The 17681-nt window shown below is 39.7% G+C and overlaps 1 protein-coding gene across 1 annotated transcript in view; it reads left to right on the top strand.

The window, feature by feature from the left end:
• Positions 1-17681, top strand: part of ATP9A (ATPase, class II, type 9A) — a gene marked incomplete at its 5' end in the record, with an annotated part of 54125 nt that overhangs the window by 9465 nt on the left and 26979 nt on the right. Inside the window, 9 exons of the mRNA XM_009707532.1 lie at positions 5994-6052; positions 6969-7020; positions 7596-7690; positions 8862-8942; positions 10301-10376; positions 13490-13566; positions 14156-14316; positions 15076-15218; positions 15996-16108. Coding sequence (XP_009705834.1) covers positions 5994-6052; positions 6969-7020; positions 7596-7690; positions 8862-8942; positions 10301-10376; positions 13490-13566; positions 14156-14316; positions 15076-15218; positions 15996-16108 — 857 coding nt within the window. The remainder of the gene's footprint in view (positions 1-5993; positions 6053-6968; positions 7021-7595; positions 7691-8861; positions 8943-10300; positions 10377-13489; positions 13567-14155; positions 14317-15075; positions 15219-15995; positions 16109-17681) is intronic.

Here is a 17681-nt window from a genome sequence, read left to right as displayed (position 1 = left end):
ATGGAAGCAACAAATGGAAGCACTTAAAAAAGGGAGGAGGATGTACATAGGCAGATAATTTGCAAAAGCACTTTGCTAGAATAATTAAATCTAGGTCTGTGAAATTTTCAGAAGATGGTTATGCAGAGGTAGGTTCAGCTAATGAGGATGAAGGTACGCTGTGTTCTAGTGTCTTTCAGCACAGGTACCACAAATTATAGTTAAGTACAAGTACTCTGTGTGCTGAAGAAGCTTGTGAGTGCGTGTGTTAAATTTAAAGTGACTTGCTTGACATACTGACATGTTCCATCACTTAACTGGACATGTCGTACTGGCTGAGTTTCATAGTTTTTTCTGAGCTGTGCCAGACAGGGACTTACGTCATGCAAGTCCGTTGCTAAAATAGACCGTGTGATATGTTATCACATCTTTTGTGTGTTTCTGTTAGCAGCAGCTGATGTCGTTCCTCAATATTGGCAGTATCTTCTCTTGTATTTTTTTGTATACATTGTCTTTAGCCCCTTCCTCCAACTGTGAGGAGTTGGGAGACCTTGTTTGTAAGTGAGCCCAGGCTGCAGCTCATCTGTGTCTGATCCCTGGCTCTGGCCATTGTTTACAGCTGGGCCGTACCTAACAAAGACATTTAAATTCTCATTTGAAAAATCGAATGCTGCCTCACTATGGAGTTACTCCTAATACCATGACAATGATGGTGAGGCCAGGGTTTTGTTTTTAAAAAGGGAATGAACTGAATTTAAGGAACTTCTTTTTTTTTATTTCTAGTTTCTTTGTTACAGAAGTTTATACTCCTGAATTAAGATGCAGTGAACTAGGTGTAGTGAAAATATGCTGCTTTCAACACTTGCACTTTTAAGAATAAGGCTGCTTTTTAAATATAATTGCTTAAGCCAGTATATATTTCACATGCCAGGAATTATGAGGCAACTCCGAACTAGGGAGTTTGAGTTTCTGAATATTAAATCCTCTTTTAATAACGTGTTCTTACTACTACACTTACAATGCTTGGCAACCAACAAAAGCCTCATCCAAGAGGGGTGTACTACATCTATTTAAAGATATAAAAGAGTTGCCTTCTGGATTCTATTCAATGATCTATAAGGGGCCTGACCTCTCCTTTAGTTCTTTTCATATTGCTATTACATTTCCCATGAATGATTTCCCTCCCCCCTGTCCTTTAACTTTTCTAATTTTGTGAAAGAAACCAAGGACGATTGGCAGCTCCGCACTAGCCAAAAATACTAGGCCACTTTTATTTAACACAAATTTGGTGCAGAAACAGGGATGAGACTTTCTAGCAGTATAGTTTAGAGTAGGAAAACCACAGAAAATTTATGATTGTCTCGTGGTTTGGAGAGAAAAGTAATTTTCTCTCACTGAATCTCAGTACTCAGGCTTTTCAGGAGACCTGAACATCTACTTTTCCACTGATTAAAACCTTAGCACCTCTGAGAATCACCTAGGAGCAGGGAAGTACCTTGTGAGACCACCATGGCTGGGGAATGGAAGAGTGTTGGGTTTGTTTTATTGTATCTATTAGTACAGTTACAAAAAGTAGGCAAGCTTTCAAGGAAGCCCTTCATCAGGTCAGAAGTAGAAGCAGCAAATATCAAAATAAGTTGATAAGAGCAGCTGATCTTAACCATTAATTTTCAGTGTAGCTGACAAAACTCCAGGTAGAACTTGCCTTGGACTGTTTACAGGCTGTTTTGTTGTTGTTTTTTTTTTTTTCTGAATAGCATGGTTCATGCTTCAGGATATTGGCACAGCCCTGTACTGAAAAGTACAGTGCAGAAGGGTACTGACACACAAAAACCCTTCCAAATGTTGCTTTATACTTTTTTTTTTTTAAAGTTTCACAATAGTTTCACCTCTAAAGCCAGTGTTTTGAGGGAGGGGGATTAGGTGAGGCTGGACACTGAGCCCTGCTGTCTTGAAGATTGGCTATAATGGACCTGATGGAGCACTGTAGCTTTCTCTGAGCTATTTTCATTTCTCCTGAGTATTTGCCCTAAGCTGCAGTTAAGGTGGCTGGAGAATAGTGTTTCCCATCTCCAGCCTTGGCCTCCCAGTGCAACCCAATGGATTTAAATACGTACTTAGGTCTGAATGAAGTCAGGGAGACTTAAGCACATGCTTATAGGCAGTTTTGAATAGGGATAGAAGTAAGCACAGATTTAAGTGCTTTCCCAGATCAGGATCCCCTTCTCCCCTTTGTGTGCAGTTCGTCGCACCCTGTCCAGAGCCACGGCTGCAGCATGGCCGGGCACAGCTCCTGCCGCTGGCCAGGAGCTCTCCAGCTCCAGCACACCCCCCAGCCTGGTCCCCCACCCCAGGGTGGGTATTTTGGATTTGCAGCTTTGCTCCTGTACGTGAAACTTTTTTCATGCACTCTTCTTGTTAAGCTTTTTCAGATTCACTAAGCTGCTTGCTTTGTAGATAAAAAGAAAGAATCCTCTTTGGATAACACTTTATTTTGAATATAGTTGCTGAATGCCAGGGACTAATCTTTTTGGAGGGCAGCGTGAGGCAGAATAGACAGTAGTGTATTTTCTGTGTTGCTTTATTCTGCATAACATCAAAAAAAACTCCACCCTGAACCTCTTTTCTCTTTCTACCAATATGATCTGTTTATGTTCCAAAATGACGAAACTAGCAGACTTCTGGAAAGCTTTTTTTTTAATAGAAAGCTGTCCATTTAAAGGACAGTTGTTTGGATTGTAATAAAAAATAATCAAATTTCAATCCCCTATTCATAAACCTACAAACCTCCTTGTGTTCAGAAGTCTGTGTGCTGGCGTTCTGCTTGATAGAAAGCTAGAACTGTGCTTGCAAATTCTTGGTTTGTTTTTCTTCTCTCGCAGCCCCCCTCCCTGAGTAACACTGCATAATGGAGAGAAACTCCACAGAAAGAAATGGGAAGAGACCTCCTACTGAGGGGTGCTACTTAAGATACAGATCATTGGCATTTCCCAGCCATATAAAAACAATATTTTCCCAAACCCTCTGAGTCCTGCTCCACAGTTTATACAGTGTAAGGCTGCAAAAGCCAGAAGTTTGGTGCAGCACATCCAAACAACCCTTTTTTTTTTTTTTCAGATGACTTTAACTTGTTTTAATAAACCTCTGGCTTCATCTTTAATTCCAAATTAAGTGTTTTGATCTGTACCTTAGTGAAACTCTGCAGGTCTATTGTGAAATCTTGACGTAAGTGCTCGCATGGTAGAAAAAGGCATCTCTTCTGGCTAACATATTTAATATTTTAAATAATCTGCTCTGTGGTACGTCCGTCACACTGCAGATTTGGTGATAATTTCAAAGACTGTAGCTTAAGTTGGAGCAAACTATTCCAATTTTAATATGTTTACTTTTTTGTCCTTTTAGAAAAATAAATTGCGGTACAGTAAATACCAATCAAGTTTTAAGAACAGATTTTGTTTTTTAAAAAAAAAAACCAAAACACATCAAGACTAGTTGCTTTTTAAAATTTTGTTAATCACTGACTTGTATTCTGGTTAACTTCAGAAAATATAAACTGGAAGCATTGTAAATGCTAAATAAGCCTATGTGTATTTGGAGGAAGCACTTCTTGATGCATTTATAAAAGCAGTAATTTAGTATTACAAAAATACTTTAATAGCAGAGCAATACTGGAAAATGAAGCAGTTGTGTTATTGGCTACTTTCTTAAACATTAGATGTTTTCCCATGCATGTTTAGGAGGTGGTTTCCCCACAGAAAGAAAAAGGAATTACAGAATTCCCAAGATCAAAATAAAACTAATTCAAGTAAGTTGCTTTATGGGAGTCCTGAGTCAAAGGAAACATCTGGTCCTGCGCCTTCTTAGCAGGACATGTGGTACATACTGCAGAGATGTCATCCATGAGAGGCCAGGAGTATAGCTGGGAAAGCAGAATTAGCCTTGCTACCTAGAAAGGGCATCTCATACAGGAGTTATAAAAATGTGTATTGGGTGGAAATAACGTCTTTCTTTTACCTTAAAACAGCTGAGGTTAGGAGCATCATTGAACAAGACAGATCTGCTCCAGCTGCTTTGATTTTTCTCATATTGGAAAAATTTTAAAACAGATGATATTGTTTTCAGAATAATGATCCAAAAAGCCTTTTATGTGCATAATGATAGGAAATCATCACCTTGTAGCTTTGTTCAGCTGTTAATTTTTCTTTTCCAGCATGAATGTATGTCATTAAGGAAAGCACTACAAAAATAAGTTTCCATTCCCGAAACCTGCAGGTAGTGCTTCCTATACTGTCAGTCACCAAATAAATCCATGTCATCTTTAAGAAAAACACATAAAATATGGTTAAACAAATCCACCTCTCCTTCCAAGAGCTTTTTTGCACAGTGGTTTAGGAATTGCTATGCCTATGTGGGGAAAGCACACAGTTTGTTTTTTTTCCTCCTTTGCACAGGAGAATATTCAAAAGCACTTTTTGTTGTTTTGTGAATAACCGTATTAAAAGGGGAGGAAGAGATGTTATCTGTCAGACCCTTTTAGTGTCATAGTACCTAACTTTGTATAGCCCATACAGAAGACTGCCAGGGATGCTTTTCTGGATCCTCTTGGAGTGCGGCTTTTCTTTTCAAGCCTCTGCGTAATGGACTCTTAATCCCCAGTATGCTTCCTGCCCCAGCAGAGATGTCTTTAGCCCAGCATTCATTTTGTTTACCTTTTTTTTTTTTTTTTTTTTAAACTAAAAATCTGACAAGGCAAAACCCAGAATCCGCGAAAGACCTTTGAGATATTTGTGGAACGGGCCATGACTGCTTATAATTTGTAGGAATAATTACAGCGTGTAAGGAAGTCTGCATTTATTAGCAGCAGTGATGAAGCATGTTGTTAAGCACACGGTGTGTCACCAAAGCAGCAGGCTGCCAGGAGCCCAGAATGGCTTTCATTGTTAATTTGGAGCAGAAACACTGAAGCATATCCTGAGAAGGATGCTAATGAAGGGACTGCCAGTAGTAAAATCCTAGTGACCTTTGTGCTTTGTGCTAATTTCTATTCCCTCTCCCTTCCCCCTTCTCCTTTCCCCCTGAGCTGCTATCTGGCCAGTTAGCCCATGAATTTTGAGGTACAGTAGGAGTGTTGTCCATGCAGGGGTGAGCTCCACGTGCCTCCCCCACTTCCACTCAGATCACAGCAGATTAAAGAGGCTTTTGTTGAAATACAACAGACAGACACATAGAGGCAGGGTTCAAATTAACTGATTATAAATCACTAGTTAGTCTGAGAAGCCAAATCTGGAGCTGGCTAATGATTTGAAATTACTAGTCAATTGTTAAATTAATCCCCTGTTTTAAAGCAACTGGGAAATGTTTGACAGTTGCAAAGAAATAAATATTTACGCATTTTCTATAGGACCTGTACTCTGCAGGGCTTGTTCAGGCTGCATCCATTGAGAGGCAAAGGAGAGGCGGTAGAGCTGAGCCAGATACAGAGCTGTGGCATGGGAGGAAATGGAGCCTGGTTTTTAAGATGGGCCCATTGTACTTATGGCTTCCAGGTCTTGGCTTGAGAGTTGAGCTTTAAATTTTCAGCCACCTAAGGAAAAGGAGTCGGGAGTTGATGGTTCCCCATTGTAATTTTCCTATTCTTGCTCTGTTGTCTACCTGACGCTGAAAGTATTTTTGAATTCCTGGGTTAAGCAGTATAAAAAGAAATGTTTAAGGGCTTGTTTCAGACTTGTCACTAGAGAGTGACCAGGGGGTTTCTGCATTCAGGGCTGAGGTCTGGAGCTGTTAGACGAGAGGCTTTCAGCCCTTTTTGCAGATTGAGACCCACTCCTTTACCCAGTGGGAGCAGTGGGCTTGGTAAGTCTTTACAGGGCAACGTCACCTAATTCTTGTGATAGGAACGTTACCCGTTTTCTCCAGCATAGTGAAGTGGAAGGAAGGTAGGTAAGGAGCATCACATGGCACCCGCAAACCCTGTCCTGCTGCTGCTCTAATGCACTGATATCTTCCCTTTGCAGGGACCGTGAAGGTGAAGAGCTCTAATATACAAGTAGGCGACCTCATCATTGTTGAAAAGGTTAGCCTTTATGTGTATCTCTTCTCTGTAAAGTACTTTTTTTGCAAGACCATAGAAAATGAGATATTTTGAAGTCATATTTGTTTTACGATAGGATTAGAATGTCAAGTATTGAACACTAGTTACAGTATTGAATAACTTTTCAGGGTTCCCCCTCTCCTGCTCTCGCCCCGCCAAAATAGCTTCATCATCCTTACAAATGAGAGCAAATCTGTAGATATGCACTTATAATGCAATTTTTCCACTTACACTATAGCAAGATAAAAAGTCTCCCTGGTCCTGTCTCTGACTGTTGGGCACAGGTTGAATACTTGGTACAAATGCAACATCCAAGTGTTGCTTTAGGTATCAGCTACACAAGTGTTGGGAGACACAGTGATCCATTTGTAGGTACTGGCATATACAGGTATATTTCCCCCTTTATACAAGTTTATGTGCGGGTTTTTTATCCACTGTGGTGGTGGTTTTTTTTTTTTTTTTCTCCGCCACATACTTTCTGTGCAAGCAGCTATGACCTCTAAAACTATTTGTATGAAAATATTCAGTACAAAAAAGAGAAAAATGGTAGCTGTAGATTCCAGATACATGCTTTCTTCTAGTATGGGACTTCTTGAAAGGAAACCAGCATTAGTTTAAAATTTCTTCGTACTTCTAGAATTACTGACAGCCCTTTTGTAAACCTAGCCGTTGGTGGGTCTGGTCAGTGGGAGCTGGCACCAGTTATTATTCTGCACTTGGAATTCTGCAGGGAAGTGAGTTTTAAGATTCAAAGCAAAATGAATACCAAGCTTCAATTTGACAAAGAAATCCTCTTTCTCCTCTGTATTCCCTTTGCTTGTCACGGTGGGGCTGTGGAAGGCGGCTGCACACGCGTGCAGGGGTGTATGCACAATAATGGCCTTTCTTCTCCTAACAGAACCAGCGGGTCCCTGCTGACATGATCTTCCTGAGGACGTCGGAGAAGAATGGTAAACATCTGGAACCAATTGTCAAAATAGCCATTAACCTTTCACTGGTTGTTTAGAGAAAGTTATCTTTTGGAAATGTGAAAGAAATAGACAATAGTAAAATTTTAGAGAGACAGAGAATTCAAATGCTTTTAAGGACCGCCTCTTCTTGGGATGTTATGCTCTGGTTTTGTTTGTTAATCGAAGAACATAGATGGTTGAATCCAGGGTAGATGAATCTGGTTGCATAACAGTTCGTATTTTAGATGTAAGTCATTTTACTTGCCCTTCAGGTTTGTTTTGTTAAGCGGGATAAGGAAATGTTTGATCAGAAGGATTAGAAAACGTAACAACTACTGAGAACATTTCAGATGTTGTAAAGATACAGTTGAGAGTCTCACTGTATTCTGGACTTGTGGAAGGAAATGAATGTGTGATGCAAGAATACAATTCTTACGTTCTTAACAAATGTTACTTGAAATCAGATACTGTTTCCAAAGAAAGAAGGGTGTCCTAGGTATGAAGCCATTTCATGAGTTACAGTTGTACCTAAGACAGATCTGGAAAGAGCACTGACTGGTGTTGAAAATCCACAGGGTCTTGCTTCCTTCGCACTGACCAGCTGGACGGTGAGACAGACTGGAAATTGCGGCTGCCTGTTACCTGTACTCAGAGGCTACCAACTGCTTCTGTAAGCTGCCTTTGTACAAAATACTGTAAACATACGTAGCTGTTTTACCTGAAAAATGTTGAGGTGTTTCAGTTTATGGGCTGTTTGGAGAAACAGGTTAATGCAGCGTTGTTCTGCACAGGACCGAGTGCATGCTACAGATGAGCTTTAGCAACAAAGAATATAAGGGTAAACCTGCTCTTCCTGAGCTCCAGGCAAAATTTCAGGTAAGGTGAAGCTAGATGTCTTTGTGCCGCATGGTCGGCAGCGGGGTTGGCAGCTAGAGAATGACCTTGCAGCAGGGGGTGGCTAATGGTAGGATGCTGCTATTTTCTTTTTCTTCTCCAGAGACCATTGCAGCAACTTACTGCAGGATAGGTACCCTTGTTGGTAGTACTTCTCAGATGCTCCCTTTCATTCCTTGCACTGCAGTATGTTCAGAGGCTGTTAAGTTTTCATTGCTCACCTTTATGAAAGGAGGAGTGTCACCATGGAAACTCTGCTGTGTGATTTGAAATAAGCATATAACCTCCATCAAAGATGTTGTTTCCCAAAATCTCTGGCTAAAGTAGTTCGTATGTTTTTTTGGTTTTTGGGTTTTTTAAAGAAAATAAGAAAAAGATGGGGAAATCAGAGTTACCTGCTTTATTGATGTTCTGTCTGTAAAAAGTGCAAGAAGGAGTTTATTTTATATAAAGGCTTTGAAGCAAAGCATTCTCTCCATGGAGTGAATAGTTTGTGCATGTGTAGGAATCAGCAGTGAAAATACTGTGCAGAATTCGCAAATCTTCTTGTCACCAGAGAACTGTTCCTAGTGACTCTGGCATCTTGACCTAAATGTTGAGTGATAGGGTGTTCCTTGGTTGCTTTGGAAGACTAGTCCAAACCTCCTTTGCTATGAAGTAATAAGTGTCTTAGGCTGTCTTGATCATTCAGGCTGAAATTTCTTTTATGGGGCACCGACATCTAAGTAACTCCCAGGAGTCTCTCAGGTATCAGTTCAAGCAATAGTCTTCAGTGAACTGGTACACCAATTTTATTTTCTCATAGACAGTTGGGCTCCGGTAAGTAACATGATTTAGTAATTATCTTAACTTGATAAGTAACTCTTGCTCAAAGTATTTTGGTAGAAACATTTGTACATTATGAAAATGTGGTTGTCTAACTGTCTGCCTAAACATCCGTTTTATAGGACCTGCTGCAAATCCGATCCTATGTATATGCAGAAGAACCCAATATTGATATACATAACTTTGTGGGGACCTTCACAAGGGTGAGTCTTGCTGACGTATGCTTGAAATCATACGTGTAGTGTTTGCTACGCAACCCTGCTAAATGCTATCAGGATGCCAGAGTTTTTCAGGAGAAACAAGGAAGTCTGTCTTGCCATTCCTTGTCTTTTTTTTTTTTTTTCTTCTTATTCATAAAAATCCATGAAATAAATCTGAAACAAAAATATGGTTATTGAAGCTTTGACTTGGAGACAATGTCATAGGCTGTTTGGGATTAAGGACCTTGTTCTGAAGGTATTAGACCTGAACACTCGGATAGAGATTGGTAGTTATGTATTCATGGTACCTGTTCAGAAAGAAATCTGGACCACCATGGACTCTGCAGGATTAAAGTCCTTTAATTGTGAAAAGACAGGAGATCTTAGCTAGGTCAGGCAATAGCAGTCTTAATTCTGAGTCAGTTGGATTTTTGCCTTCAATTGCATGCAGCCTGTGTGAACTCAGTTATATCTGCCCCCTGTGTCAGAGAGCAGCAGCTCAGAGCCACTGTGAAATACCACCATTAAAAAATATCTTTTGACTTGTTGGGAAGATGCATCACCTACCTTGTGCAGAAGTCTGGTTTTTTTTCCTCTCAGTGGGATTATGAAAATTTTGAGAGATTTGTCTAATACCCTCGGGGAGCTTTCAAAGGACAAATAGGTTTGTAACAGATAGGAGACAGTTACAGCTTTTTAGAAGTTGTTTGCTGGTAGTTTAGTTCAAAATTACAGGTTTTGCCCTTCTGTCTTTATGTGGCACGGTTTAATCTGGTTTAATAGTGCTGGCATGGAAGAGGAGTTTGAGTGGCTTGGGGAGGCAGTTCTTGTATCTGCTCAGACATTAATTTACTTTCTCATGCAAAGGTACAATTGTGTAGAATTAATCTTTCGGTGCCTAAGAGGAATCGCACTTTCTTGTAACTGTTCTCTGGTGTGTACTAGACAACTTTCCAGGCATCACTGAGCAGTCCAGACAGGTTCTCAGTGAGATCTTACAGTAGCAGGAGAAATGCTATTAATCCACATGAGCCAAGTGAGGGAACATTTTCCTGTAGTCCTTGGAGAGCTGCTGACAAATCCCTTTCTCATTTACAGTTCCTGGGGGCCTTCAGCAGGCAGAGGTAGCTTAATAGATGCCACCCCCCCAGCCAAGCCTTCTGTTCCACTAAAACAAAGTGGTCATGTTTTTAACCCAACCAGAGATTTACCTGAGTTTATGAATATCCTCCATCCTATCAAGAAGTCCTCTACCAACTCTCCCAGCATCCCCCTCCAAACACCTCTGTGTGTCTCTGGTCATCTACTGGTCTTTTGCATTGCTGACAAGTTTGTTTATTTTTCTTTTTATCCTGTTGTAGGAGGACAGTGACCCTCCAGTAAATGAAAGTTTAAGCATAGAAAACACCCTATGGGCCAGCACAGTGATTGCATCAGGTAAGATGGAGGCATGTGTAAATTTTTTTTAAGGGAATATGTTAACAATTTTTAAAGGTCTTTTTGTAATGGAATAGTAATCTCTGTCAGTTGGAGAAATTAGCAGTTGGAATGAGGTTTCCCACTTGTCCTAACACCTCTGGGGAGCTGAGCTGACATCTAATTGCCTCTTGGACATTCCTAGATGAGAAAGAATTGGAGTGGCCTTTGGGCACTTCTTTAGCATCTAGGACCAGAATAGCACTTAATTGCTCTCCACATTGACATCCTAATCTGTAACAGAAATGGTGTCAAGTAGATTCTGGTAACAGAAGCTAAGATGAAAGATTTCCAGGTAAGTGCTTCCATTGAGTTAGTCTTATATACTTTTAAAAAGGAAAAAAATAAATTCCTTGACAGATTTTGGCTTATATATACAATAAGCTCCCAAGGCCTGAGATTAATCAATGCCCTCTTGTAGAGGCTTGTCAAAGTAAAAGCCTTGTTTCTCTCCTGTCCAGCGTACTTGCAAAATTTGCAGGGTGATAGCTGGAGGAGAGTGAAATTCTGTAGTACAGTTTTGGAATTAAGGTTGTCAAATGGAGAGACTTGACAGTGCGGTACCAAAGTGTACATGGAATTAATAATAATAGGAAGGAACATGAACTTCAGAAGATTTTTTTTTTTAAGGACTGAAAATATTTTGATTTGCTATTTTAAAAGCAGAAAAGAGTGAATAAATTTTATTCCTGTATGTTTCTATCTAATCCTACTCTGAAATTTATTACAGTGTTGTCACAGTGCTGTGACCATGGGATTGTAAAAAACTAGTTGTCCAAATGCAATTTAATCAAGGTCCAAATAAAACTTAATCAAGTAAATTATGTTTATAGATTAGTAATTGCCGTGCAGTAGGTACCCTAACTTCCTCCCCTCTGAGCATGAACACATGTAGTCAGCCTGGCAGCTTTCAATACCCATCAGTCTTAATCCATGAGTCTCAACTCATCCTGGTTTTGAACAAAATAGAGAAATGGAAAGCCATTTTTCTTGTGACTCCATCCTGTATAGCTCCTCTCTCTGCAGCACCCTTTCTGGCGGGGGGCTTTCTTGCCTCTTGTATTGAAGCTTTAATTAGTGTAAGCTCTTGAACCATTGCAGATCTCACGTTGCCGTGGCTGAGCCTAACATGGGGGTGTGTTACAGTGAAGAGTCCTACTGAAGTCAGAGCAAAATGCTTTCCTGCCCTCAGCACGCTCACAGCCAGTGCCTGCCGAGGGTAAAAGCTCTTCCTCTGCTGTGCGTTCAGCTGCGTGTAGCGTACGCGTGGGTGCAGACGTTTTTCCCCCAAGGAGAGCACCGCATACTCTGCTCTGCATGCTCACCACTTCAGTGCTGTTTAGAAGTTCTGGGTGGTCTTGGTGTCTATATCGGGGCATGCAATGACCTCATCTCTGCCCAAGTGAACTTACTGTTTGAATCCAGTCCTCCCTTCTGAGTATGAACAAAGTTATATGAGGACAGACATTTTGAGTTCAGTTAATAGGAATAACGTTTGCAAATATTTTCATCACTTCAAATGGTTTATGCAATTGAGTCTGTTTTGAATGGCCATAAAACAGCTAGGAACAGTCTTTTTGTACATATCGGTGTGCCTTCGAGCTGTTTTCTAGTCCTGGCAGGTTTTTCCTCTCATTTTGACTCACTTGATCAATATAATACTCAGATTTGTTTCTCCTTTGGCAATAATAAATAGCATCTTGTAGGTTATTTCTGTTAGGAAAAAATGTGGGTGTTTTTCTTCTTCTGTAAGTGAAAGCTGTCAAGTTGTGGTGATGCCATCTCACTGGGGCAGCCTTTGCTTGTAAGATAAAGCAAAGCTATGTGGCTTTCTCCATCTGCTGTAGTAGGAATGGGTCTGACTCTGACTGTTTGCGATTGATTTGGAGTAGCTGTGCCATCTGCTGATTTGAATTGTGATGATCTTACCACCACCTGCCATCTGGCTCCAGTGATTTGTTGTTGTTTTTTAGGTTTTTTTTTAATAAAGTAATGTTTTCCAGCATATTTTTGGAAACCACCTCTTTTGAATCAGTCTTACTTAAAAATAATTCATTTGCAGCTTGTTAAAACTTTGATCATTAATGGGAGCAGCAGAATAGCAGAGTATAAAATAGCAATGTATTTGCAGTAGTGGGTTGTTTTAGTGTTGTTTTTCTCCGTTTTTAGACTCCTAAAATTTTCTAGTAAAAAAATTAGACTTTGGCAATAGCAGCTTTTAAACTCTTGATGGTAGATAGCTTTTTCTTTATGGCTTTTTGCAAAGTCTTTAAGTGAAATCTGTAGAAAACCAGTAATTTATGGTGCTAAACTGTATTATGTTTCTGCAAGAAGAAAAGGGAGAACTTTGCTCTCAGCTCTTTCACAGCTGTGGGACATAACATTAAAATACACTGAGGCTCTCAGCAGCTCCATCTGCTACAGTAAGGTAGGAGTTGGTATGATTTGCCTTTCGGTAGGAACAGCAATTAGATAAATACTTAAAGTAAATTGTAGATTTTAAAATAAAGTAATTCTGTCTTTGAAAGCTGTTGGAGTTCATTGGTTTTACTCTGGTTGTGGCAACATTCACCAATAAAGAATCATAGCCCAGAGCACTGGTTTGATTTTAACACACAATGAAGGACGATGATCTGGTGTAAGGCAAACCTAGCCACACCTAAGTGGGATTCAAAGTGGTGGGAGGAAAGCCAAGGAATCCTCCTTCCTTAGCAACTCTTATTTATAGTGGGGAGAGACAACTGATGTCAAAAGAGGGTCAGAGAAAGTCGAGAGAGCAAAGCAGTTGACTTCTCTTTCCTTGTGTGTTAGTTGATGCTGCGTCAAGTCCAACTGTATGGGCAGTGTGGTTGAAGACTTACCTTTTGTAGGATGCCTTCTGTTCAAAGTCTGTGTTTTCATAGGTTTTGTATTTCAGGTACTGTTTTTTTTAATTTCTGGTTGCTATTGCTTGTGAAATTAACCTGCCAAAAATCCTTTCCAACTGTCAAGACTTTGGATCCAACAAGTACTTTTATAGAGAAAACAAATGGAGGTTGTTTTTCTTCGGCTGATGTGTGCTCTGCTTTGTTTAGGTACTGTTGTGGGAGTTGTCCTCTACACTGGAAGGGAACTGCGCAGTGTGATGAATACTTCAAACCCAAGAAGTAAGGTATGGTGAGGAAACAGTCTTAGAATAAATAAAAAGGGGCAGAAATGTATCGTTTTTTAAAGAAAATCCTTCCAAATGCTGTATGTACATACTATAAGGACAACCTTATAGGAATAATGATTCATATCTTCCAGCCTATGATTTAAGATCGTTACCTGTTTCTCCTTATTTTTTGATCCTATTATACATGCCTTTTTTCCTTTTTTTTAAAGATTGGTAAAACCATTGTTTTATGTGGTTATAATGAGATAGTCCCATTTAGAATAGGAAAGTTTATTTTGCTGCATTCTTCTATTATAGCAAAGCTAAGGCAAGGTACAGGGATGTTTATATAGTCTGCAGCTTTTGGCAGGGTGAATCCTCTCATGCCTCTTCATGCATTGCTTAGCTTCCAAAGGATGGAAGTCTTATTTAATAGGCTGGCAACAGTATTGTTTATAAACTTAAATATGTTTGTAGTGTTTTAAAAGAGAAGTTGACTAGTGGGGAATGGCTCTTTGGATATAGCAGTTCATTCCCTTTGTGAATATCACATTGAGCTAACATCTATATTTGTGTGCTTGAAATGTTTTCTTTTTTATTTCTTTAGATTGGTCTTTTTGATTTGGAAGTGAACTGTCTTACCAAGATCCTATTTGGGGCTCTCGTGGTCGTCTCACTTGTCATGGTGGCCCTTCAGCACTTTGCTGGCCGTTGGTATCTTCAGATCATAAGATTTCTCCTTCTGTTCTCAAACATCATTCCCATTAGGTAGGGGGATTGATAATTCTTCCCAGCAAAATACTGCTTGCTTTGTGTCCTCCTCCATGCTTCTAGTATGAACAAGCACACAAACTCTTATCTGTTCCGCATTTGACAACTAAGCAAATCTAGAAATAGAAATTAAAGTACTGTTCAAACATAAGAATTGCTTTTGTTTTTTCTGCTGAATTTGTTCAACATAGTCACCCATTCACTGACTCTAACTCAGGCTGTGGATTATTCATTTAAGGCCCCTTCTCTCAATGTTTGAGCTACCTGGTTACTTTGATAAAAGCAGAGCAAAAAATGGAAAAGGAGGTTATTTATACAGCATGTAGTGTAATAGGACCCAATTGCCTTTTAGACAGGACTGAAACTTTAATTGTACTATATTAACAAGTAGATTGTCACTTTTGGTGTAGGTCTGGGATTCGTTTCAGTTCCATTTTTAACCTCCTGTCTGCATATCAATCGCAGTTTTTACTTGTCTGTGTCCATCTTCCCCTCAAATCATATCTGTTCTTCTCAACATAATTTTATCATCTGTGTTTGAATTACAGTACCACTGCAGCAATGCACAGTCCTTCTCCCCATTTGCCACCCAACCACTGACTTTGAATATACTTCTCCCGAAACACCCTCTTTGGCAGCTCAAATTCAGTGTGGAAGATGAGTTCTTTCATTGCACTGTGGCAGTTCGCAATTATTTTTTCCAAAGATTAACTGGTGATACATTTTCTTTCTCTTTTTCCCCTTCCTCCTGCATAGTTTACGTGTGAATCTGGACATGGGGAAAATTGTCTACAGCTGGGTGATCCGCAGAGATTCCAAAATCCCTGGGACTGTGGTTCGGTCCAGCACTATTCCTGAGCAGCTGGGGAGGATATCCTATTTGCTTACAGACAAAACAGGTATCTATGTAGAAAATACAGTTTTGAGTCATGGTATGTTGTTGTTTGGATTTTGTTACATTTTTGACTAGCCAGAGAGTATAATGTAAGATTTATTTGGACTAGAAGAAATATGCATTTCCTGTCACTTTGACAATATGATTTAAACAGTTTGGCGAAAAAAAAAAATTGCCTTTTTTTTTTTTTCCCTGAATGCACTATGAGTAAGATGGGGCAGGAATATTATGCTACTTCAAAAAACGCTTAAGGTATGCTATTAAACCAAAAGCTGAAGGTAAGAATAAAATTAAAACCAACTTTTTAGAGTTAGTTTTCAAAGCCAGATGAAGACACGTGTAGGCAGAAATGTACCGTCGGTCTGTCTGCTGCTGTCCTTACACTTTTAAAGTTGAGCTTGAATTTAGAAGACCTAAGCTTTAATGAAAAGCTTGGTTGAACATAAAATCCCCGTCCCATTGAAGTTGTTTCCAGTTTTCTTTGGTTCCAACAGGACCAGAATTATGCTTGCAGCTCTTGCTGGCATTGACTTTTGGGGTGAATCTCATTCTTATTTACTGGCACAATGATGTGCACCAGTACTTCCCAGGAGAATCAGCCCTCAGGTTTGTTAATGTTGTGGGTTTTGCTGGCCTTGGCCTGTGCTGAGAGTCTGATGCAGTGACTGATTCAGCTTCTGGCCCGGTTTCTCTTGAATTTGGGCAGAGCAATGACGAGAATGTGCACTGAGGAATAGGCGTGTTGATTGCCACTCCATGTCTGGTGCTGCTTCTGTTATAGGAACTCTTACACAGAACGAGATGGTCTTCAAGCGACTTCACCTGGGAACGGTAGCTTACGGCCTGGACTCCATGGATGAAGTACAGAGCCACATATTCAGTATATACACACAGGTAGAATTAAATTGCATTACCTAACTCTTTGTTCACAAAACAGTTTTCCAGGTCACTGGGCTAATGCTGAATTAATATGGCAGGGATCTGCTACTGACTATCACTTTTTGGAAAAACCTGAAGGTCATTGGATGCTTAATACATAAATATTATCATGATTGCTTATTACATTCACAGATTGCTTCACATCCACCAGTCTTTAACTGCCGCAGCACATGCATGGATCTGCAAGTGTGAGTGTATGTGCCTGTGCCTTATTACTGAGGTCTGACTGTAAAATAACATACATTTATTTATATATTCACACTTACAGGAACCACAGCATTTGCTTTGTTGAAAGATTGGCACTGGGTAATGTTTAGTGGATTAAGTTGCTGTTTGAAGTGCTATGTACTGGGACAATAATAAAGGAAGAGGAACCATCAGTACTCAGTAAGCAGTAACAGAGAACAGGGTACCAGTATCGCTGCTTTAGGCCTGATGATTAAAAAAGAAAATTATAAAAGTGGGATTCTTTCAGTAATGCGCCAGTGATTTTATATGGTGCACAACTGATCTCTGCTTTGAGAACGAGCTACACCTAAAAAAGGCAGCGAAGTCAACATGTAAAGTATAGAATGGGAAAATCCTGTTTTGGGAAGTCTATCCCTTGCATTCCTCTTTCAGTATCATGGGATGAGCCAGCATGTAAAAAGCCTTCATCTCTATTCTTAGACTGTTATTTCAGTTTTGTATGATAACTGGGTAATGCCATGTGACTTGTCTGGGTCAGCAAACTGTATTTCTTAGCATGTTACAATAGACAAGATCCTTATGAACTGAAACATCATATAGATATATGCACTTCCTTCATAAAACAAGGGATGAGGTTTTACTTAAGAACATTACTACTTTAGGTAAAAAAAAAAAAATCAGCTGTCAGTGGCTGATGTTCCAGCCACCCCTCTGAGTGATACTTATAAAAGATTTCAGAATTGTCACTAATTATGTGATCAAAGAAGCATTATTTTTCATTTTCTGTTAAGAACCATTCTCTCAACTGCAGCTAGAAATAAATTTTTGTGACTTACTGACAATTTAATTTTTTTCTTTTGTAAAATGTGATTCCAGAGATGCAATCTGCAGACGTTAGTGATAGGTAACTATTCCTGTGTCACATGTCAAGCACTTTCATTTCCCAATAGCTATGGAATTGCTTCCTACCTATGGAAACCGCAGAAGTAATTTTTGAAGTGCCCGTGCTCTTCCTTGAGCATGCACACACAATGCAGTGAACTGGGTTTTTCATGTCACATTGTTTTTGCTTTGCTCTAGAGATTTTAGTTTGAAGTACGCTTTTTATACCCCCCAGAAAGTGAAACATGAAGCCAGCATTCTTACCTGGAAAAAAGCACCATGTACTGTAAATGAGATTTTTATTTTTGGATTTTGTTTGGTAAAAATGCACAGCAGGTTTCCTTGCCCTCAGTGATCCATTTGGTGGCATAGCTCTTCCCTGGGCAGACTGTCAGGCTGCAATGTGCTTTTAACTAAGCATATCATAAATACCTGCTATTTTGAGAGGTAACTTGTA

Source organism: Cariama cristata, unplaced genomic scaffold (assembly GCF_000690535.1).
Source record: "Cariama cristata isolate BGI_N322 unplaced genomic scaffold, ASM69053v1 scaffold15509, whole genome shotgun sequence".
NCBI lineage: Eukaryota > Metazoa > Chordata > Aves > Cariamiformes > Cariamidae > Cariama > Cariama cristata.
Note: the sequence above shows the minus strand (reverse complement) of the source record. Positions and strands in the feature narration are given on the sequence as shown.